The sequence below is a fragment of the Herpailurus yagouaroundi genome, unplaced genomic scaffold, assembly GCF_014898765.1.
Source record: "Herpailurus yagouaroundi ecotype Mexico unplaced genomic scaffold, PumYag 142, whole genome shotgun sequence".
Lineage (NCBI taxonomy): Eukaryota > Metazoa > Chordata > Mammalia > Carnivora > Felidae > Herpailurus > Herpailurus yagouaroundi.
The window spans coordinates 8,503,134-8,528,860 of record NW_024412397.1 but is presented as its reverse complement, the minus strand read 5'-3'; the positions used below and the strand labels follow the sequence as shown (position 1 = coordinate 8,528,860).

The window sequence follows — 25,727 nt, the reverse complement described above, 5'->3', positions numbered from 1 at the left end:
ACTGGGATAGGAAAAAGAAATCCTGCACGAAGCAGGAACTTTATTTCCTTAAGAATAGAATTTTGGTGGTTGTTATCCTTTCTTTCTCTCTCTCTCTCTCTCTCTCTTTCTTCCTTCCTTCCTTCCTTCCTTCCTTCCTTCCTTCCTTCCTTTCCTTTTTCTACTATGTCCACAAAATATAAAATTCTCAAATAGTTTTTGAATGAGTGTTTGGGAGTGATTCTGGTGTTGGTATATGTTTAACAGCAATTAAATATAGGCCAGCATTGAAACATACCAAAGTTCATATCTATACTGAAGTGATAGCCAAAGATAACCTTATCAGTGCATTAAACTGAATCCTACGTATTAACCACTTTTCACAAAACTGTGCCTCTCGCTAGTACCGCACATATGTTGCGAGAGGACCAGGACCCTGGACTACCACTTGGAGTCGCTCAGAACTACAAGTTCTCTAGTTGCAGTGTCTATTCCTGGATGGGCTTTGCTTATTTGGTTTTGCTGATTTGTTTATCTGATACACAGTTATAAATAAGTAATTGAGTCCTGTACCCCAAGTTATCATTCGTATCTTATCTTACTTTCCGAAGGGAATACAAATAAAAGCCGCTCCCACATAGGCCACTTTCTTCTGTAGGCTTTAAAATCTCTAGAGATGAAGTTTCCGTGACTCCCTTTAGTCCAGTGGACCCTCGGGTTTGACAGTTCCTATAATCAGAAATTCTTCTGAGTTTCTGACCAAATCCTATTTGAAGTGAAGAGTTCACTAGGTCAACATGATGGAAAAGGTCCATTATATCCAACTTTTGGTGAAGGTAACGCTTGTGAACGAGTCCCAGCTAAAAACACATAATTATGGCTGTGAACTAAAGCCAAGAAATCACCATTTACTTCACAGTGAGTCTTAAACGGAAAAGGGATGTCCTTTGTGTAAAATCACCTTGGAAAGAGAAAACACTAAGGAAAAGAGATTGCTATGAGGTAAAAGGGTTTCCATCAGATAGAAAGGAATTAAGAGGGTATTTAATTGTGGCAAGCTGGCTAGCTGCCTAATGCAGTGGAAAACTGAGGCCATGGAACATCTGGGGATCCTGGGGGTCTGTGGAGTCCTGGCAACAGTATGGAATTTTCTAGAAGGAAAATCTGAAGAGTCCTCAGGAGCCTGCTTGGTGAGACAACTGGCATGTTTGGGAGATAACTCTGAAAGAGAAGGTGAGATCCGCCAATCCCTCAGAGAGTGAAACAGCATCCTGAGCTATGATGGGACAGGCAAGACTGTCATCAGCTAAGGGACAGAACACAGGAGGAAAGTGCATCTTCCTGCAAGCACTGAGATCTGTTGCTAACCAGCCAAATGGTCCCTGCATCTTCGATGCCCTTGAAGAACCAGACAAAGGAGACTGTACCAGCCCCTCCCGCATACAGCTAACAAAAGGCATTTATTACTATTTTGTGTCCTGGGACAAAAATAAAAACAAGGTATCTAATTCCATTTCTGTGGTTCTCTTTCATGTACTTGAAGAATTAGTATCTTTCATTTATAAGCAAAATAAAGCCTACTCCTTTATTTATTTATTTATTTGTTCCTCAGAGGAGTGATTCCCTGGTCTCAAGCAATCATTTTACTGCTCATCTCTGGAATTTCTCCAGCATACTTATTATATAAGACACTACTTCTAGGGCTTAAAGCAGAACACAGTGCACTATTAAAATCGTGTTTGATGAAGAGTAACAAAGAAGTGATTTCCTCATGCTTCGGCTTATTTATGCTGCTAGTATGAAGGTTGTTTTTAGAACGCTGATTCATGCTGAATTTGACTTTACATTGACACAGAATACTTCCCAAGTCTCAGCACCGGAGCCCTTTTTATTATTTTACTCTGATGACAAAGCAAAACATTTTGGAAAACTGCATCAAACAAGAAAAGAAAGCAAAACGGAAAACTTTGGCATTCATTAGCATTTATTAAATTATTCTTTTACTGATTTAAGTTTAAGGGTTCAACTAGACGTCTAGTCAAAGTATAAATAGTCCAAATAGCTGTGATGCATTTATATCATTTTCCCCAATACACTATGTGTTTTCATCACTTTACGGTGAGATTTTCATTAGACTTTTGAAATATAAAAAAAGAACTTATTGAGACAGACTAAATTGAGGAACTTTGTAATGCTGAACCGGAAAATGAAACAGCCAGTTATTTTTAGCAGCAAAATGGGTTTATTGGGGAATAGCAGAGGAATTGTAATTTGAGAGTGAACCCCAGGCAAGTCTAGAGAACAAAGGAGAAGAATGGCTGTGGCTGTTATAATAAAAAAAAGTCCATGGGAATAAACAGGGTTCAGAGTATAGTGGCTCCTCATTGGCTGACTTGTGACAGCCTCTCTCTGGCTGGGTTGTTGCCAGGCAAGGAGAAAATCTTCCTTTCCTCTGCTGCTGGAGGCAAGTGTAGGACTCTTCCTTCGGGGATGCAAGATACTTTTCTTTTTGTGGAGTCCTGGAAGAGTGGCTGAGTGGCAGGGTGTGAGAGCCCCACCTTCTGGTCTTTGACTTCATTTTAAAAGAGGTTCTTTTATTCGTTTTATTCTTTTATTTCATGGCAGACACTGATCTACGTGGATATTTCCCTGCCCACTTTAAAAACAAAACAGTCAGTTATTTTACCAGCAAATGGGTTTATTTGGGAATAGCAGAGGATTTGCAATTCAGAGTAAGCAAGCTATAGCAAAAGCGCCAGGCAAGTCCGATAAGCAAAGGAGAGAGACATTATTTTATAAAGAAAATGGAGGACGTTGGGAGGGAGACAAAGGTCCACTGAAGGAAAGCGAGGGGCCAGGGTGATACCAACTTCTCGTGGGCTGGGTTGCCTGGCAAGGAAGGAAATGTTCCTCTTCCTGTTGGAATGTTAAAGCAGTATTGCGTTTGCAAGGGGCATCTCTTCCCTTAGAGGTGTGTGACTGAGAGTGGTGGTGAGTGAGTGCTCCCCCTTCTGGCCTCCTGACTCCATTTTATGTACTTACTTTTTTTTTTAGGGAAGAATTTTTTATTTTTATTTTTATTTTTCATATTAAATATAATTTATTGTCTAATTGGTTTCCATACAATACCCAGCGCTCATCCCAACAGGTGCCCTCCTCCTGACTCCATTTTAAATGAGATTTTTGTGTATTAATTTTAACACTGCAAAATACCTGACCAATAGTCTTCAAAACTCTTGAGACCATGAAAACCAAAAAAAAAAAAAAAAAAAGGGAAAAAGACTGAAAAATTATCAAAGATCAGAGGGATCTGAGGAGATAGGACAACTAAATGCAATGTGGTGTCCTGGGTTGGATCCCCAAACAGAATAAGATATTGGTGGAAACACAGGTGATTTTTCAATAGACTCTGTCGTTTAGGTAATAGTACTTTACCAATGTTAATTTCTTAGTTTTGAAAAACATTCCATGGTTATTTAGGATGTGAATATTAGGGATAGCTGGGTATAGTCTTTTTAGGAATTCTCTGTACCATTTTTTCAACAGTAAATCTAAAATTATTCCAAAATAAGAAAATGGTAATTTAAGGGCCTCTGCTTGGTAAACAGTTTATTGAATCAAGTCTTTAACAATAATTTTTGGCTTTATGTGGTTGTATCTCTTAATGTAATAGCAGATAGACAAGATACTACTGAAAATATCCACTCTTTTTATTATTCATTACCAGATTTATTCTATAGCAATACAGAGTGCCAAAATGGAAACACTTATGCTTTCCAACTCATATTTAACTCGTTTTGACATTTTAATGGAAAATAACTGTAGTCACACAAGATGGGCATTACAGTCAGTGAGTGTGTTTGTGTATTTCCATGAATATCATAAGGCTTCATTTGACGTCATCATGGCTTGAGAGCTATGAGCAATAAAGTGCAAAGGGTACAGGGGAAAGCATTGTTCCATAGGAAGGAACAGAAACCATGTTACCAGGGATCTGGTCTCAATTCCTTTCAAAGAGAGTCTTCCTGCCTCACTAAGATTCTAAATCTATTAATAAATAGAAATCATATTGAAACTCTATATACATCTCATTTTGCCAATTATATTTTTAGTGATCTGCTCTAATCCCTCAAATTTCTACTCAGATTCATGTAACTTTTTTTTCGCTTCCACAATATCACTACTCCTACAAATACCTCCACTACCAACCAACCACCACCATTTCTGCTAATAAAAACAAAATCTAAAAGTATCTGTCTTGGTTAGCGTGGACTGCCATGACAAAATACCATAGACTGAGTGGCTTAAACAACAGACACTTGTTTTCCCATCCTTCTGGAGATTAGAAGTCCAAAATCAAGGTGCCAGCATGGTCAGGTTCTTGGGGAGCCCTCTCCCTATCTTTCAGATGGTCACCAGTTCTCTGTGTGCTCACATGACTTCCTTCTTTGTATGTGGGAGCACAGAGAGAGAGAGAGAGAGAGAGAGAGACAAAGCAAGCTCTGTGGGGTTTCTTCTTATAAGAGCACTTACCCCCTCCTGAGGGGCCCACCCTCATGACCTCATCAAAACCTGATTACATCTCAGAGGCCCCATCTCCAAATACCGTCGCGTTGAGGGTGTGAAATCCAACGTGAGAGTTTAGGAGAGATGCAATTTAATTCGTAGCGGTGTTCAAAACCCACGAGTTTCAGATAAGAGTGTGGACAATGTGACAAACTCGTATTCTAGACAGTTTCTGCAGGTTATCTTTGTAAATCCTCAAATAGCAACTTCCTGAGGTATATTGGTCTTAATTTATAGATGAGGAAGTTAGATAGTAGAGAAGTTAAAATAACTTCTGCAAGACAGGCATTTAAAAAATAGCAGTATATGCACTAAAATCAAGATGTTCTGGCTAAAGAATGATATTCTTGGGCATTGCAGTAAAATACCCTCAATCCCAATACAAATGTGTGGGACTTATACTAATGACTGAGGGAAATGATTCATCCTGGGCAAAAATTCACACTGTATTGTGGAAGGAGTAATTTTAGGAAGAGAGTAAATGAATGCATTTTTTTCTCTTTCATTCAGCTGTGTAATAATAAATGTAAATAGCCATATAAGTTAATAGTATTCAAACTATTGTGAAATTAACAGGAACTCACTTGCACTCAACAGAGAATTTAGTTTGTCTGTTAATATTATATATAATATAATAACCATAATTATTGGAATTATTTGAGACCTTTAAAAGGATGTTGTTACAAGCAATGCTTTTTATAATGTATGTAAATATCCATAATGGTTATGGATGTGCTGCATGAAGTCTGCTGCTAAGGGTATTTTTATCAGTTTTGCATTATACTACCCTCTGTTAGTTCATGACTCCTCTGTAGCCTTACAGAGGCGTGAACTTTGTATAGTTTGTTTCTGTTCACTGTCACACTAATCATATGTTATAGGCATTATTTTCCACCAGCCAAGAGAAGGATACGTGCTTAGAGGGTTCAGTGACTTGCCCAGAATTTACAATGGCTCTCAAAAGGGATCAAGTTGGAATTCCAAGTCCAGTCGTTATGGTTCTGCATTCTGAGTTTCAGAGATCATTAACGTGTTGGTTTTTATTTTTAAAAATTTGTATATGGTGCTCTAATTGTTCTGACCACAGAATATTTGGATATTCTGATTCTGCACTTTGTTAGAACTATGTGTCGTTAGTAAAAGAAGGTGTCCCTATGTGTGGCTTTGTCCTCTGTGGCAAATTGCACTTACTTTGTAAGTTAAAGGAGCCGACCTTGTTAGGAAACTACTGTGCACTAGGATGTGGGCTCATCTTGTTGACTCTTCCCTCTGTCCTATGAGGTCCCTTCTTTATGAGACATGGAATGATTAGTCTAAGGTTGCACAGCTAGTAAATGGCTGAGCCATGATGTGAATCCATCTGTTGGATTCCAACATGTTGGGAGAGGTCATTGTGAGGATGCTACCACCAGTTGACCTGAGGGCTGGACCAGAGCAGTCAGAGGTTCCTCACCTTACCCTCTCCTTGGAGGGCACCTTCCACCGTACCTGTAGGCAGAAGCATTTCAAGCACAGTCTTGAACAGGCAATGTGTTGTTGAGACCATCTGGACTGAATATGTGGCTGAACCCCATTAAGGCTTCTCTGTGTACTTTTTAAGATTCAGCACCTTGTGGCCACCCAAGGTAAGCCTAGTATATGAGTTCCCTTGCTCAGTAAACCTGCCACCTACCAACCTCGGGTGGCCTGCCTCTTTCTTGGGTCTCTCCTTGACCAGATTTCACCCAGGGAACTCCCAAGTATGCAAATTAACACAAAGTTTTACTTATCTTCCACGATACCAAGCTGCCTTTTCTTGTGTTCGTGTTTTCTAAATTCATTACCTTAAATTTACTTAAAATATAAAGACCTTTCTAAAGTTTAAAGAACAGAATCTACAATGCTGAATAAACCCATGGAGAACTGAGTTGAAGCTAAATAAACCACATGTTGATATTATATTATAATCAATATTCACAATTGCTTTATAGTATTTTACTGTGAGGATGGAGATCAATAAGGGGCCACCAAATACATAGGTAACTAGAACACAATGTGCTAACCCCAAGTGTGTAAGAAGAATACCAGGAGATCTGAGGGGGTGATGTGACATCTTATTTCCAGGTATGTGGGTAGAAATCCTGTGACACAGGAGGTGTATCTCAGGCAGGTTGAGAAGGAGAGATGTGTGCACATGTGCCGAAGCTCAGGATTGTCCTTCAGATGCTTTTTGAAGCTACTAGGAAGGAGCTAAAAAGGTAGCAAGAGTCAAGTGGAAGTGTGAGCCTTGTTATTCTGTTTATTGTGTTTTGAGGAGAGATCTTCCACACGATTGGTCAAAGAGTACCTTGTAACATGGGAAACACTGTCTTCTAGCCAGTAATGAACAACGCATGCTCCAAAAAATATTATATTATCTGGCCAGTGTTAGTTAAAAAAAAAAAAAAGAAGAAGAAAAGAAAAGAATAGAAGAAAAGAAGAAAAGCATAGTGTAGCAACTTTACAGTTTGAATAAAGAAATAGAAGAGAAATACAGTGATCTAAGTCTCTGATGCTTCCTTCTGTGCATTTCTTTCTTTCTCCTTTCTTTCTTTCCAACATTTATTCATTTTTGAGAGCGAGAACGAGCGTGTGAGCATGAGTGGGGGAGGGGCAGAGAGAGAGGGAGACACAGAATCCAAAGCAGGCTCGAGGCTCTGAGTCGTCAGCTCAGAGCCCGATGCGGGGCTCGAACCCATGAACCATGAGATCATGACCTGAGTCGAAGTCAGATGTCCAACCGAGTGAGTCACCAAGGCTCCCCTCTTCTGTGCATTTCTTTAGGGCTATAGAGAATGTATACTCCAGCAAAACTGCTAAATGTTGAAATTTAAAATTGTGGCCAGGGGCACCTGGGTGACTCAGTCGGTTAAGCGTCCTACTTCGGCTCAGGTCATGATCTCACCGTGAGATCAAACGTGAGTTCAAGCCACACGTTTGGTCTTTGCACCGACAGCTCAGAGCCTGGAGCCTGCTTCGGATTCTGTGTCTCCCTCTATCTGCCGCTCCCCCGCTTGTGCTCTCTCTCTCTCTCTCTCTCTCTCTCAAAAATAAATAATAGATAAACTTCAAAAAACTAAAAAATAAAATTGTGGCCCATTCGCCTTGCTAGAACTCTCCAGTCACTGAAAGGAGACTCATTTTATTACTTTGCTTTAAACATACCTGGGGAGGGAGGGTGACAGAGTGGGCATCAGGTGACAGGCTAACAGTCCGATATTAATTAATCCTATGAAACAGGGGCAAAGCCTAGGAATGATGGTTTGTAGGTGTGTAATTACTAGTCCTGCTTTTTTACCAAAGCTGAAGAGACGTGTGTTCTGACCGAGGTGTGTTCAAATCCTGACACTGTCACTGTCTTTATCCTAAAATGAAGAAAACCTACCTCATGTAGTAGAAATGAGGATTACATGTGTATATAAATTTTTAGATGCATTACACATAATAAGCATTTAACAGATACCAGTTACTCTCTAGTATAAAAGAGTAAAACAGATGCTTCCATTATAAAAACACCTATCTTCCTGCTTTCTAAATTAATATATGAGTGTTTGGGCTTTTAAAACAAACGAATCCTACAAGATAAGCAGTTTTAAATGTGCTGATATTTGAAAGATAGAAAATAGAGCATTAGGAAAGCGCATTGATCTCATGAATCGTGACTCATGGAAAACAAAATTGTTTGTCACTGGCACACTGAGATAAATATTTTATGCGATATTGACACCATTTGATTTTATTAGATTAAAAACGATTGAAGCCAGTGCATTGAAAACCTCAACCATAAAATCTTTTCACAAAATATCATTTTTAAATTAAATATTGTGTTTTTAAAAGTTTGCTGTGATATTGATGAATAACCTGGTTTAGACTCAAAAAATGTTCTTTCTCTATCAGTACATTTAACAAAAATTATTTCCAGCGGGTTAACTGAATAGGTAAATTCCTGACATTACAAAACTCATGCGGAAAGGTAGATAATAAGATTCCTTCATTTGCTTTCAGATTTTCAGACGATGCTGGTTGGTTTTCAAGAAAGCTTCTAGTAAAGGACCCAGAAGGCTGGAGAAATTTCCAGATGAAAAGGCAGCGTATTTCAGAAACTTCCATAAGGTAAGTCACCGTGTTTGGAATCGCTGGGGAATAACTGGGACCCCTTGGCAACGACTCATGGAGACGTTTCTTTTGATAGATGAAATCTGCAGAGGCAGAATGCACAAGCAGGATAAAATGTCCCTGTTCAGATAAAATGCAAAAGTTATTTTTCTCCTTTATTTTAATCATCTGCTGTAAATGCCAGTGGTTCCTCTGCAAAATAAAGACTCATTTTTATTGCTACTTTGCAAAATGAGATGACTCATAATTCAACCACATCATTTCCCAAGGTGCTGAGTAGGCATTTTCCCTCTGTTCAGGTTAATTGTGCATTTGTTACTTTGATTTACACTGTGGGCAATATTTAGGAGATAAAACTTTCGAGGCTGGCATTAACAGTGTAATGGCTCTGCTAATGTGCATAGTATTTGCTGTTAGATGGCTTTAACAGGAAAGGATCATCGAATATGTTGATGTGTAGAGATGTAGCCACACATTCCATGAATGAAATATCCATTTACCAAGAATTAAAAGTATGTAGGAAACAAGCCTAGAATGATACTAAAATTGCTACCTAGCGTTGTGTTTGGTGATAACATCAAAACACAGGTAAGTATTTGATAATTAGATGGTCGGAATTTCCGGTCAGAACTCAGAACTGTGAAGCAGTTTTGTTTGTTGCCAAAATGCTTCAATAAGCCCCGTAAAACATCTAATTTCTCATGGTTGGTAGTACAGAGTAGTTACCCTGAATGATGTAGTGATTCTGTGGAATTTATTTTATGTGATATATGGTCTAATTCCTCCTTTTATTAAAAATAGGGTGCTTGCCAGGAGTTGGCAGGGGATAAATAGACCTAGCACAGAAACTGTCCTCTATGATACCATAATGCAGGATGTATGTCATCAGAAATTTGTCCAAACTCAATGTACAATGCTGAGGATGAATCTTCCTGTAAAGTATGGACCTGGAGTGATTACGTGGCGTCGAAGTAAATTCATCACTTGTAACAAATGTACCACTTTGGGGTGGGATGTTATTAAAGGGGGAGGGAATAGGGAAATCTCTGTACCTTGAGTTCAGTATTGCTGTGAACTTAAAAATTCTCTAAACGATAAAGTCCTTTTAAAAATAGATTATTCTACACTAACGGACTATCCAACTCTGTTACACGAGTAACTAGCAGCAATTTCTACTCTATTTGAAACTGTATCAGAGAACGTAACATTTGAATTTCTTTAACTCTCTATGAGGTATTCTAAATATTAGTATAGATTTACTGTCAGAGAATCCAAGCTCACGTTCCTGCCCAACCACTTCCTAGCTCACGGGAGTTTGGTTTTCTCATGTGTACGTGTTCTTTACATGCCTTTTTTGAAGACTACTGGAGATAGAGTATCAAAGATAGTGTGCATATTCTTTCTACGTGAAAAATTATCTGGAGTCTAAAGTTACACTGGTATTTTGTATTAGGATTGTGATCGTGGCAATATTTTTAAACCTGACTTTGTGAAAAACTGCAAAGTTGTGAAACGTGAGTCTGTGACCTTTAGTTTTTGAGTAAAATTTTGAAAGGCTGAGCATACTCTATACTCTGGATTCCTGGTCAGAACCCCTGCCCACTGGTCAATGCGGGATGCTCTTCAGCCAGCGAACCCAGAGTCCATGCACTCAAGACTCAGGCAGAATCCTCAAGAAGGAGAAAGATCACCCTGGAAAATAAATTGTTGAGAAAGATCAAGAATCTTAATCACGTGTGTGTGTGTGTGTGTGTGTGTGTGTGTGTGTGTGTGACGAGAACATTAAGATCTTCTCTTTTATCAACTTTCAAGTATATAATACAGTATCGTTAACTGTTATCACCATGCTGCACATTAAATTTCCAGAACTTATTCATCTTACCCTGGGGGGGAGGGAGATGCTGACTAGCCTTATTTTGGTAATCATTTCACAATGTACACATGTATCAAAGGACCACATTGTATACATTAAACGTACACAATGTGATATGCCAATTATATCTCAATAATCAAGCTGGAATAAAAACCACTTAACCACATTATGCACTGGGTAAGATTGTACACTTTAGAATCTAGCTTGCATATTCAACAGTTGTGGGAAATTGCATAAACTGTTTACGCACTTAATTTGTCTCCTCTTTTAGATTCAGATTATAATAGTATAACCAATTATAACCCAAAGAAGGGTTATTGTAAGGAAAAAAGTGGTACTATAGGCATAAAATGAGATTAAGTATAATAAGATATTATTAACAAATTAAATTTTATAGCTAAGTATACAACTAGTTACTTGGCATATAGTAAGTTTTAGTAAATGTTAGCCAGTTTTTAATGTTTATTTATTTTTGAGAGAGAGTGGAGAAGGGGCAGAGGGAGAGGGAGGCTCTGAAGCAGACCATGTGCTACAGCAGAGAGCCCAATTTGGGGCGCAAACTCCCAAACTGAAGTCGGACCCTTAAACGACCGAGCCACCCAGGTGCTCTGGTGTTAGCCCTTTCAGTCTAGGCTAGATGTGATGGTGACTCGGGTACAGGTGTCACTGTTGGAGCTGGAGATGGAAGGATGCATTCTGGATATGATGTGTGGACACTGACAAGATGTACTTTGGGATTCCATGTTGGGTCTTCGTGAAAGGTTAGGACTCGTGAAGATTCCTGAGTTTGGGTTTGAGCAACAGACAAGAGGATGGTGAAATTCATGAAGATGGGGAAGACTAGAAGAGCAGACTTTGAGTAAAAATCACAAGCCTTCACTGACTGGCTATAGGAGAAACGGGAGAGGAGTACGAGTTGCTGTCTTTTCCAGACTGGGCGACAGATGAGTGATCATGCTGTGACAGAGACAGGAACCCTGTGCACAGGAGCAGTTTTCAGTGGTGAAGAGAAGGCCTTCTTGGCCTGTTAGATTAGGTGTCTCTACGGCACATTCAGATAGATATTTTTCCTTAAACAGTTAGAACTGCAGGCAGATTACATTGAAAATGCCCAGGAGAGCTACTGGATGGTGATGTTAAGGTGGGTGTGTACTAATGTGTGTCTGTGAAAGCTTGATCAGTGTGAAACGAAACTCTTTCCTCTAAAAGACGTGGACTTGGGTACCAGTCTTGTGACATTCAGGGTATTTTACAGGGATTTCAAATCTAAGTTCATCAAGAGTTAACAAATCAAAAAAGTTGACACTGGATGGAAAAAAAAAAACGACTAATTCAAAAAATGATAGAAAATTATGTAAAGTGGCACTTGAATGAGGAAATACTAGTAAAAGAAATGTTAAAACCCTGAAGAGTATTTAAGTCCTTTATAGTGATTATCAAGACTGTTTAACTGGAACTTCCCAACTGAAAGTTTTAATAATTCTAAAGAAAGAATTGTTTATTTTCCCGACAAGAAAACTGTGAAAACACCACCCCGGAGGTTAGACGGTGTTAATTTGTCCAAGCCCCGAACAACTAGCCATCAAGGCAAATGAGCAGTTACAAATACACATTCATGATATGTTTATCCTGACCTATACTTTTGCTTCTGCAAAATCAAAAACTGAACCATCCCTTCCCATGGTTTTTTTCCCTGAGAAGAATTATGAATCCTTTTTTTGGAGAGCTGTGAACTTCTCAGTTCCCTCTCATGGTCTGGTTAAATAAAGGGAGATCTCTTTATGTAAAAGGCTGACACGTTAAAAATCTTTGTTTTCCTTTGAGTAATTAATGGTCAGTTCAAATATTAGATCTCCAGAATTGTAAAACAAAATCTTCATTTTCAAGATAGTTTAAAGTAGACTAATATGGATTCCCCAATTGTTCTATTTGTTAATTACTAAATACTTGAAACTTGTGCTTGGTCAGTTATTTTGATAGGCCCCCAAATCTGCTACAGTGCTCAATAGCGCTAAATCAAAGTAATCAAATGAGTGATATATTTCCAACCTTAGTGAGGGGCTTTATGAAAAATAGCTAAGGACAGAGTTACTTCTTCCCCGACTTTAACTTTGTCCTATACTCTATCTGGAACATACATATTATAAAGCTTATGAGTATTAATGGTCCCATTTAGACTTTTGATATGTTTACTGTGAGAGAGATCTTGCTGCATAAATCAATTTTTATAGGAAACTGCTATGAAATGGTATATACTTTTTTTTACTTCTTGGTAGAAAGAAATTTGAAATTCAAATCACTGGCTGCTGAAGGAAGTTATTAAAAATGCATTAGGATTGGAAATGTAGCTGTATATAATGGTCATAACAGATATTCAAAACAAATTTATCCTCAATGAAAACTGAACTAAAGCAATTTACATAGAATCAGCTAATAAATTTTCCTTAATTTTCTAAGCAGATGAAAAAGAAACAGTTCATAGAAATTTTAATAAAATAAATATGAGTGCTGTCTGTAGGGAGGAAAGTATAAATAAAATCCCTGACAAGAATGAATGAAGATAGAACTATGTGAATTTCCAGTGATGAGGACTACGTGATTCCAGAAAATCAATGCCTGTATTGGGACGAATCTTATTTCTGAATCCCCTACAACCTGACATTGGAAACATCATTTTGTTCTGTCTGCTTTACTCTTGGTTGGAGTTGTCATTATTTATCTTTATGTAAAGCAAACATCTGAGAAACTTGGGGAAAAGTTGAAGGCATCCTACCTGGAGATGCAGTGTACCCTTAAACAGAGGAGCCAAACTACAGGTAAATGTGTCAACAGCACGTGTGTATAGTGTGTTATGTGGAACATTTTCATTTTGATTCCAGTAGCTATACTTGGATGAGCACAGTACTTGGTGTGACGTGAAGTGTGTTAAAGGCTTGGTGTCTCTTGAAAAGTCTGTTGGAAGTTCCCAGAGTGGTAATCATTTGATCTGTTGGAAGTCTGTTGGAAGTCTGTTGGAAGTTCCCAGAGTGGTAATCATTTGATCGCGTTAGGGCATCTTACCCAGTTGTTCATTCATCCATTCATTCATTCATCCATCTGTAATCTCTTATCTTGAAGAAGTCTCAATTTTTTTGACTAAGCTATTAACATACACATTGATTCTTGACACAGTCACACATGAACCCCTGATCATTTATTGGTTTATTCATATTATCTGATCACATGTTAGTCGCTGAAAGATGACTTAAAGAAATGGATGAAACGTTGCATTTTATGCAGGAGGAAAAGAGGGTGGAAATGCCCAAGACATGATGCACCCCCTGTGTAATTTATGTCTCTGACAGAGATGGGTGGGTCGTGAATGGACAGCTCTAAAATTAGCAAGAGAGACCAGGTGGTAAGAGCTTCACGTGGAGGGCATCAGCAAAGTTGTGATCTCAGAATACTAATAGGGAACTCTCAGAGTTAAACTTAATCTTTGTTATATTGAATCAAGTTCAATTAAAATTTTACAACATCTAAGATATCTCCAATAAGTATCACTTTGGGCAGTTGAAGGATGCCATGGAAACTCGATCACTCAGTAATCAGGGTTTTTGTTTATAACTCGTTACTCCACAACAGATATCGGTTCACTGAGAAGGAATCAGACTCAGAAAATATCCATAAGACTGATCTGGACTTGACTTAGAGACTTGACATACAAAAATATGACTTGACATACAGAAATATGATTTATGTTAGCAAAATTACTGTCTTTATTTGACTTTTTAAAACTATCCATTTGTGTGTGAGGCAGTCATCCACAATGGTACTACATCTAAAAAAAAAAACCACATAAGATGACTTAAATAATATCTTTCCCTCACTCTACTATGTATAAAATGCAAGTCATACCATAGCTCACAAAGTGAGATGATAATTTCATGTAAGACAGTATGTAACTTGTAAAATAACTATGATTGTGCCAGTCATTTCTGCCTCAGATTTTGTATCTTTGAAACCAGGGAAATAATTCATACCAACTTTAGAAAAATTTTGAGACTAATTTGCCTGATAACGTAACTTGTAACTTCAAACCAGTCATTTTATGTGGTAAATCAGATAGTAATTTGAGGAAGAATATTCAATAGCACAACTCTGTGATGACATTATCTCCATCATTTCTGAAGCATTTTTACATTTATTTAATGGATTAGATCCAATTCTCTTTATTATTTCGGAATATCATCAATGCATTTTTGGTTTTGAAACATCTCTTTTTTTACCCAGAGTCTGGTTAATTGTGCAATATCTGACAGATGTAACAGGAGACACGCTTAATGCGTAATGGTCACTGAAGGCAAATTGTTTTTCTGCCATTCATGGAAAATCACATATTATACCACAAGTAATGAATGCATATTCATTTATAGCTTACAAGTTGAAAAATATTTCAGTGAGGATTCATTCTTGAATTAATATATTGTACCTCACTATAAATGTCTACCTAGAAACTTTTATAAGTAGCAGTGATGTTTTGTATTTAGTTTAATGCACATAATATTTAGAAATATTAAAGCCTTTTTCCATGTAACACTTGTACAAAAAACAAAGTCAGAATTTGAAGAGTCCACTAACAACCCAAGATTACGAATCAGTAGCAGTCACTAAACTGATTTTATTGGTTAGAGAACAGGTTCTTCATTTAGGGAACGGTGGGTTTTGAAATTTGGTGAAATTGCTTGTCTTGATGAGAACAGTTGCATTTGCTCTACTCACAATCATTGTCACACATAACTTGACCTCCTGAAGAAATGGTTGAATTCTTGCTAACCAGTGTCCAGGGAAATTCTATTTTTTGCTTCCTTGTTTTGTTGTTTTTTTTGTTTATTTGTTTTTGTTCTCAGACAGAGAGAATGAGGGAGATGATGTTTGCTTACAAATGCATCTATTTTCTCCTACTTCTCCTTTTCCAGAATCTGTTTTAATCAAGTTAATCAGATTTACATGTCCAGTGTACTAGATTACATTTTAACATGATTTGCCATACCTGGAAATTTCCAGATTCTTTCTATCTTTTCGTAAAAGGTTTGTCTGGGGGTAGTGGAAGCTGTCCCCCTAAGCTCGGGGCGGCCATGATATTCTCCTAGGCTTACAGCTGGTACAGCCAACTCTGATAGTGGTCGAAAAAGTCAACCTTTATATCTTTTATTCCAGTTCCATTTTGCAAAAACCAATATAGTTGGACTCATCATTATCCCCAAAGGTTGCAGTACAATCACTAACAATAATTATAGCACAGTTTTCATTTTCTATTGTTGCGTAACAAGTTACCACAAATTCAGGGGTTGAAAAAACACCTATTTGTGAGCCCCCAGTTCTGTAGGGCACAGGTGTAGCATGGCTGGTGTTTCTGTTGAGGGTTTCATGGGCACTGAAGTCAGTTGGACCGAGTTGTCTTGTGGTTCTAGAGAAAAGTCTGCTTCCAAGTGCCTAACATGGTTGGTGATTTTAGTTCCCTTCAGCTGCATGACTGATGCCCCTGTTACCCTGTTGGCTGGTCAAGAAGGGACCACTCTCAGTGCTAGAGACTACCTGAAGTCCTTGACATGTGATTCTTTCCCTCCCCAACACAGCAGTGGCACAACGAATTCTTTGAAGCTTTAACTCTCAGACTTCTCCTCTGTGACCAGCTGGAGAAAACACTGCCTTTAACAAGTTCCAGTGATAGGTCAGGTACACCTGGAGTAGCTGTGTTGTGATCTAACTTCAGTGTATCATGTAAATTTTCATTGTGTTTTTAATTTGGGAAAGAATTTCTTGGTTGGCCAAGTGAGAGAGCTACTGTTCCCTCATAATGTGTAGGAGGTATAAACATTAAAGACATTGTATTTGAAATGAAACATGATGAAACTTTGACATTTCACGCGTGGGGTTTAACTAATTCAACACCCATTTGTAACTCACTTCTTCCTTTCCCATCTCCACCATAGAGATGGAGAAAACTGGATGGTCACTTTTTCATACTTCCTGTGGTTAGAAAGGTCCCTTTCTGGCTAATGAAATATAGACTTAAGCCTGCTAAAAGGTACAGAAGAGATTTTATTTTCTGCTATGGCCAGCGATGTCCCTTATTCCTTTCTCCTAAATTGAAAACATGATGGCTGGAAATGCAGCCACCATTTTGCACCCATGAGGAAATGAGCCTAAGAGAACAGAGAAGGGTAGGACAAATATTTGGCCCTGAGATGCTTCTTCTAATATCATCAAACCACTGGACCAACACCAATAACTGCCTGCTTCAGAGTTCTTATGTGAAAAGTTTGAACTGTTTGTTCAAATCAGTGTCCAGCAAACCTTTATTTGTAAAGGGCCAGATGGTAAAAATTTTAAACTTTACAGATTCTAAGATCTCTGTTGCCGTTCTTCAACTCTGCACTTAGAGTATATCCAACTGCCCGAGACAATATATAAACAAATGGCTGTGGCTGTGTTCTGATAAGACTTTACTTACAAAAATACACGGTAGACCAGATTTGGCCCATAGGCCACAGTTTGCATCCGCAAGATTTCAGTCATTGTTAATTGAGTTCTTCAGTACTTGAAACTATATATATATATATTTTTTATTTTAAATAAAAAAGAGTAAATAATGCTGGATATCATGTCTAGATGCTATAGGTGTATAGGTAAACCTTAGCTAAACATGATTGGTAGTTAACTAATAGGGCACACCTGGAACTGGTCTCATAAGCTTAGAAAAATAACCATAGTCTCCTTCAGCTTTTTTGTATTCTTTGGGACGGATATATATTAATGATCATACCAATACTCTTTTCCACTCTGTGTCCTTTACTAGAGGAACATAATTGTGCCCATTAGTTATGTTAAGTGGTATCATATACCAAGCCATAGACAGCCAGGCTGAAGACAAATCAGAGCCCGGGTAAATTGTAATAGGCATATAATTGTTAATAGCGGTTGACTTGCTAGAATTTCACACATCATCATTCAGTTGACTTCTTTTTGAGGGAAGTGGATTTTCTTCCCTCCCTCCTTCCTCTTTCTCTTTCAGGTATAATAAGACTCAGCTGCAGATTGAGTTCATTGTATTACTTGATGGCCGCTATCATCATCCTTTTCTGCAATATTTGATCAATCTCTTTTATTCCCATCCTTAACCCCATTTATCTCCCCTCCTCTAAAGATAATCATTATAATTATAATAAGTTTGATGGGAAACTGTGGGATTCTTACAAATGTATACTGTTGATTTCTTGAACATGTACTACATTGTTAATTCACTTAAGTACTATTCTATTCTAACTTACTGTGTTTCTTATTTTTATTCATGCTGCCTTGTGGCTTTTAAGATCCATTTGCATTTCTGTGTGTCCATTTTGCCACTTGCTTCTGTTACGTGATACCCGATAGTTTCCACCCATTAGATTTTACTTTTCCGTTCTCCTAGTAACAGAAACTAGGTTGCTAGAACTTCTCATTATCCCAAACAATACCATGGTTAAGATTTTTGTACTGTGTTTTTATGACCCAACATGAGAAACTTTCTGAGACACATAAAAAGAATGAGATCATTGTGTTAAGGATATATGAATACTTAAATATGTACTGCCTGTGACTTTCCAGAATGCCTCTCCATTCTTCACATCTACTGGGTGTGTGAGGGTTCTGTACTCTTGCATTCCCATGGACACTTTCCATTATTTACTGACTTCTCTGGATCTGATGCGTGTAAATCGATATGAAGTTGTGTTTTACCATGTGTTTTTCTATTCCCAATTAATTTGAAAAATTCTCCCTACGCCTGTTTGCTTTCGATGTTTGTTCTTCCAGGAATTCCCCAATCATATCATTTGTCCACTTTCCTACCAGAGTTCCTGCATTTTTCTTGCTGTTTTGTAAGGTTTCTTTGTCTCTTCTAAATATTAGATTACTTCAGGGTTAGACACGGTAAATAATTTCTCACCTCTGTCATCTGTCTATAACTTTGTGGAGTCTTGCATTAAACAGAAATTTGCCAATTTGGATGTTTTCAAATTTTTCGCGAGTTCGGCTTCAGTCGTCCCTTAAGAAATACTAACCCACCCCACACATCGTGAAAGATATTATCCTACATTTTATTCAGTTAACATTATAGTTTTGCTTTTAATATTTTTGCCTTTCATCTATCTGGTGTTCAGATTTGTATATGGAATTAGGAATTTCATTTTTTTTTAAATATTCAGGGGTCAGTTTTCACTCGCCCATTTATTAAGCTTGTTTTTATCTTTATAGTTACTATGGTGACATACATTACACACAACACACACAGTTTTCTCCGATTTCTCTATTCTGTGCTGTCTACTCATTTGTTCTTGTAGCCCTAACATGCCTCTTGTTTTAAAAAGTTACCGTGCTATCACGCTTTGCTGGGACATTTGGTAGGCTATTTCTTCCACAACACATTTGGTTCTCATTTCTTGAAGTTGCTTTAGCAGTTGTCTAAGAACATGTATATAATGCCCTCTTTTTACTCAGCTTCTCTTCAAGGTTTAAATTTTTCTCAAAAAAAAATTCCTAGATAGTTCACAGGTTTTTTTTTTTTTATTGTGAAGGTATTATTGTATTGTATTGTATTGTATTGTATTGTATTGTATTGTATTGTATTGTATTGTATTTTGTTGTATTTTATTTTATTTTCTGATTAATAATAACTAGTGTAGAGAAATTCCATTGTTTTTTTGTTTAATGTAATTGACAAATTGCTGAAAGCTTTTTTTGTCCCTAATAGTTTTTCCGTTGACTCTGTTAGCATCTGTATGTCAGTGATCATTGCCTGCAAATATTGATAGTTTCATTTATTTCTTTCCTAGTCTTTTTCTTTCTTTTTTTTTTCTTCTTTCCTTATTCTCCAGGACATATTTACCTTAAAGCAGCGATAGAAGCATACCTGCCAAGTTTCTACTAATAAATGGAATGCATCTAATGCTTGTGCATGAAGTATTTTTTCATCTTTAACCTTTTAAACAAAGAAAATTCCTTTCTATTCTTGATAGAGTATGAGTTACTTTCTCATAAAATGTGTTGAACTTTATCAGTGGTTTGATTTTTTATCTGCTGAGATAATTATGTGATTTTTCTCACATAATCTGTAATTTTGAGAAATTCATTTGGGTACATTCTGATGTGAATTATACTTTTACTCCTGAAATAAACCTTACTTGCATGTTGGGATTTTTTTTCATTAATAAGTAAAATAACTTTTTTAAATTTTCATATCTTATTTTAGGATCAATATTAGACCAGGCTCAGAAAGCTTAAACATGTTTGCTTTTTTTTTTTCTAGAATATCTTGCAGAAGATATTGATTAATCATATTTTGCAAGTTTAGTAAAACTCAATTATGAAATAGTCTAGAAATGAACTGTTAGGAGATGAATGTATTGTTTTGTTTAAGTTTTCTAATTTTTTTGCTGCCACCTTTTGACATTTAGTATTTTTCTAAATATATATTTTTTCATCTAGGTTTTCAAATTAGTATTCATTTGTTTGCAAGCTTATTAATATTTAGATGTTTTGTTTGTTCAGTTTTTCCCTTTTCAATGCTGTACTTATCTCCACCTTCTTTCTTTTTTCTTTTGTCTAACTTGTCACAAATCCCTTTTATTAATCTTTCCATATGGAAAGTTGTTATTTTTGCTTTTGGGAAACTTGTCATTTTTTTCTTCATCTCAGTGATTTCTGCCATTATTTTTTTTATTTCTTTATTTATTGAAATGCTCTTTCTCTTTTTAACTTCTTAAACTGAATGCCTGAGTTCTTTGTTTTCAACCTTTTTTATTCATGAAAAGTATTTTTCAGCCCATGTTTTTCGTGTATTTCTTTTTTAGTGTCTCAAATCTTAATGTGTACTGTCCCATTTTCATTAAAATGTATTTTGTAACTTAACTGATAGTTTCCTTTTAACTCAGATGTTCTTAGAAATATGTTATTTACTTTTATAAGTGTGGAATATTTCATCATCCATTTATTATAAATTTTAGTTATGTTGTATTATGGGGGTATAATGTAATTGGTATAATTTGGGTCTTTTGAGTTTACTTACCCTATTTTATCACCTGATACCTGTTCAAGTTTTATAAATAATACAGATGGACTAGAAAAACCCACATACTTGTTTTGTTGTTGATAGTAGATATGAAAGTGTAGGTCTGTACAGACAATGTAAAGTAACTCGACTCTTAATCTTATCTGGCAGAACTTCCACATCTTTGCTTATGAGTGGGACAGATTTAGCATTTAACTTCCTTGTGAACTGTCAGATAATTTTGTCACCTGTGATTATAATTTGTCCTTTTTAAAAAAATTTTTGCTATGCTACGTATGTATCTATGGATTCCAAAACCACTTAGGACAGGCTGTAAGGATGCATCGCACTGCTTTTGACATCCGTATTATCTTGCCTGAGAACCAGATTTGATGGGATATCCAGGCAGCCATAATTTCAACTATTCATCCAGGGTCTTAACCTGCAGGCAGGTTCTCTTGCACTTTTCCAGTCTTGTTTTCAGGAGGATCCCAGCTTGTGACGCTCGTAAAGGGTGCCTGACGTGCCCCTGCAGATTTTGTGCGTAAACACGGCTTTGTGTCTTTGAACAGCTGCAGCAGCTTTTTTACAGCAAGGGCCTCCAGGGCTGTTGTCAGTTGTTTTTCATGCCACCAGTGCTGGACCTTCGTAATGTACTACTTTCCATCTGCTGCTACGTAACGGAAGGTCCGCAGTCTTGGTCAATTCGTGGTAACTCTTCCTAGCTGTCAGATGTACACAGCTAACATTGAACTTCTTTGATCAACAGGTACCTTGTCCTGTGTTTTGGTTCCAAAAAACACCAACAAGAGCAGAGTTCCAAAATGCACAATTCATATAACCTCTTGCTCAGATATTAGTGAATTTTCAGATCTTTGTGACAATTACCGACAAATCTATGATTAGAGACCACAGAGGAAGTTTCTGCAAAGAGATGTTTGATTTGTTTGAAAAGGTCAGATAGGAGATTCCTCCTAACTCTGCTATAAGGAAGAGAGTGAGTCCCACCAACAGTCTTTTCAACGCTATTTTTACTGATATTTCAGGCTGATGGTAGGCTCCCTATGGTGATGCTTTTCTGTTCCCTGATAATGTGTTCAAACCAGTGAAGTTAAGTTATTATTGGCTACATAGAGACTATAATCAAGCACAGAAGAAGCCAAAAATCTCTGGAACTGTCAGAACTTTTCATCTGGACCTTTCAATTGTCTCTTTTGGCATGATTTTCTCCACGCCTACTCACTGATACCCTAGTTTAAAGGGAACAACAACCTGAAAGTTGAGGATCTCACCAGCTCCGTATCAGGTCAGCCTCAGTGGTGGTCCCCCCTCAGAAATCAATAAATGATTTTTCTAGAAAATAATGGTTTTTCATGTTTTATTACCGTATCACTGCATTTGCCCCAGGACCCCGACACTGGCAGACCTCAGTGGCAAAGAGGACTTGTGTGAATGGTCTTCTGCCTCCCATCTGCTTGACCTCTGGGGGAGCCACGTCATGGAGCTGCATGATCATTTGATTAAGCACCGATAAAAAAAGAAAAAAAAACACATATTTAATGCTTTTAGATGGGTCGTGATAAGCAGAGTTATCCTTGCTTTGTTAATGTTTTTAAACATTTATTTATTTTCGACAGACAGAGCACCAGTGGGGGAAGAGCAGAGAGAGAGGGAGACACAGAATCGGAAGCAGGCTCCAGGCTCTGAGCTGTCAGCACTGAGCCTTACACAGGGCCCGAACCCATGAACCGTGAGATCTTGACCTAGTATCCTTGCTTTTTAAGAAACTATCAGGCTCAGTCTGTGAAGTGTCCAACTCGATTTTGGCTCAGGTCATGATCTCGTGGTTTGCGGGATTGAGCCCCATGTTGGGATTCTCTCTCTCCCTCTCTGTCTGTTCCTCCCCCACTCTCTCTGTCTCTCTAAATAAATAAAAATGTGAAAAAACATAAACTATTTTGTTATTAGAGAAATTGGAGTATATACAAAATGTTTTGTGATTTTTTTTTTTGAGTCATTTTTATCTTTAAGACTACTCACTTTATAACAAACAAGGGTAGCTATCATCAAATAATTGTGTACAGTTGTATTCATTTCCTAGGGCTGGTCTACCAAACTGCCACAAATTTGGTAGTGAAAGTCACAGAAATTTATTGTCTCATGGTCCTGGCTGCTAGAAGTCAGATAGCAAGGTGTCAGCAAGGCTGCGCTCTAACAAAACCGCTGGGGGCGGCTTCGCTTGCCTTCTCCAGCCTCTGGTGGCTCCAAGTGTTCTTTGCCTGTGGCAGCATCACATCGGTCACCTTCCCATGACTGTCGCCACTTTGCCCTTGCTTCCAAGCCCCCTCCGCTCTTCTTGTGTAAGAACACTTCATTGGATTTAGGGCCCACACCGAATCCAAGATGATCTCCTCCAAAATCTCTAATTCAATTACTTCTGCAAAGAGCTCTTTCCGGAAACGAACAAGGATCATTCAAAGGATCTAGGGCTTAGGACTTGGAAATACCTTTTAGGGGCCACTGTTCAACCCAATGCAATAATGAAGATTTCATTTTGTACATCTGCTAAGAGAAGTTACAGGAGCTGTATAGTTGCTGTTATGTCTGTGTTGTGAAACGACAGTTCTCACAATAAGAACGGTATTCTAGCTGACTGGGCTGTTTCATGCGTTTTTGTTCCTTAGAGTCAGTGATACATATTATTAGACATGCTAAATTTATCCTGGGGAGAGAGAGGCGAGGTTGAAAGGGGAGGAAGTTGGGGGCGGGGGGCAGGGAGGAGAAAGGGAGGACAGAAAGAAGTACATAGTTTTCCTACTTTAGTACATATTTTCTTATGGATTAATTTTCTGCATTTCTTAGACCTAAAAATAGATTCTCTCCATACTTTATAATAGACTACCTCAAAATACTTTAGGGGTAATAAAGTAATGAGTTTTCCTGTTATTCCTTTTGTCATCCTTACAATTTGAGTCTTTTTTTTTTTGTCATTGACTTCACCTTCTTGCAATAACTTCTTGATTAACAATTATTTGCCATTAATAAATGGCATGATGCTCAAAGCAATAGCTATTGCATACATTCATGAAAAGAGCACACTAGTTTGAGAAACAGGAGGCATGGCCCTGATTCTGGTCATCACTTTGACTAACTGTGTGGTGGCCAACCAGACAGGGGTGGCCATTTCCCATTGTTCAATGAAGGAAGCTCAGGAGTAGGTCTGCTTTATTAGTTAGAATGTTTTTGGCTGCAAGTAACAGAAAATTCAAATCAAACAACTTACAGAAGAGCATTATCGCATATGAGCATATCGAGAAGAGCCAGAAAAAGGAACTGGCTTCAAGGTTAGTTGATTCAGTAACCCGTGTTCAAGAATGAAAATTAAGGATCTGTTCTGCCCCCCGTCGCTGCTCTGCCGCCTTAGGATTGCCTTCATCTTTAACCTAGTAGAATGATAGCTGCAGCATTTCTGAATGATGACATCCAGACAGCATCCATTGGGGAAGAGGGATGATTTTAGCCCAAGGCTATCTCCGCATCAGAAAACATTAATCAGAAGCAACCAGAAAACTTTTGTTCACATCTTATTTGTCATACTTAGGTTATAGCCTCTTTCCTAAACCGATCATGAGCAAATAGACCATCAGCCCAAGAATAGCAAGTGCTACCATGATACTTGAGGTGAGAGACTCCCACCAGGGCACTTGAGCTGTAGAATGCAGGGGTAGCTAGCTGAACAAAATTAGGTTCTGGTAAGAATGAAGGAGCTGGAATCAGATGCTGTGTACACAGCCAGTCGTGACTATTATAGAAAATTCCAGTTCTAGTATAATTTTATCTATAATTACTCTTTTCTAAGTGATGCATTTCATAAGGTGGTTTAATATTTGAGAGACCTTAAATGTTTCAAAGACATAAACTAAGCTTGTAATTACTGATTATATACATGCTGGGGTGGTCAAATATTAAACATTGGAGGACTCTATCACAGCACATAATATCAGAGCACAGAGACACGAAGAGCTTAGAAAATGAATTACATTGATTTTTTTAGCGTTATGCATTCATGTTTTTCAGTGACAGGAGACAAATGCAAAGAAAATAGCTACTGGAAAATTGATGTAAATTTTACTAGAAAGACACCATTGTAAAATTCCTATGCAAATATTGTCACCCAGGTATTGGAGCATACAATGTATAGGGTGACACCAGTATTTAAATTCTTATTATGAAAGCTGAGGATTTAAGCATGGAAAGATTGAGATTTATTAATTGTAATAATTTTCTAAAAATAGCAATATTCTCTATTTTAATAAAGTGACATTTTATTAAACCAGTTCCTAAAATGTACCATTTTATTCTCAAAAATAAAATCTTTATGGGGCGCCTGGGTGGCACAGTCGGTTAAGCGTCCGACTTCAACCAGGTCACGATCTCACAGTCCGTGAGTTCGAGCCCCGCGTCAGGCTCTGGGCTGATGGCTCAGAGCCTGGAGCCTGTTTCCGATTCTGTGTCTCCCTCTCTCTCTGCCCCTCCCCCGTTCATGCTCTGTCTCTCTCTGTCCCCAAAATAAATAAACGTTGAAAAAAAAATTAAAAAAAAAAAATCTTTGACTTAATGAAAACAACCATAGAAAATTAGTAAAATACCAGGATTAAAAGAAGTATTAGTAAATTAATAAAAAAGGAGAGTGCAATTTATTTTCTAATTCATTTTGATCTACTTTTTAAAAGTCTAAATGTTAACTTTTTTCACTTTTCAAAATATAGTTAGGTTTATAGAAAGAGATTGAGCACTTAAATATAGGCAGGTATCTAATCTCAATTGTCATGACAGCAAACCTATAAAAGATACTTTAAAATTCAGAATAATCTCATTATGTATGTTTCTTTCACCTTGATCCTTTACACATGTTTTAATTAGATTGTCTGGGGGGTTGTTTTGCTATTGAGTTACATGAGTCCCTTGTACATTTTGGATAATAATCTCTTATCGTGATTTGCGTGATACATGGTTTGCAAATATTTTCTCTCAATCTGTAGATTGCCTTTTCATTTTGTTGATTGTTTCCTTTGGTGTGCAGAAGCTTTTTTTGCGAGGACCATA

The 25,727-nt window shown here is 37.5% G+C and overlaps 1 protein-coding gene across 1 annotated transcript in view; it reads left to right on the top strand.

Moving 5' to 3' along the window:
* DOK6 (docking protein 6) overlaps window positions 1-25,727 on the top strand; it is a 371,687-nt gene that overhangs the window by 108,013 nt on the left and 237,947 nt on the right. Inside the window, exon 2 of the mRNA XM_040478594.1 lies at window positions 8,569-8,676. Within this exon, the coding sequence (XP_040334528.1) occupies window positions 8,569-8,676 (108 nt within the window). The remainder of the gene's footprint in view (window positions 1-8,568; window positions 8,677-25,727) is intronic.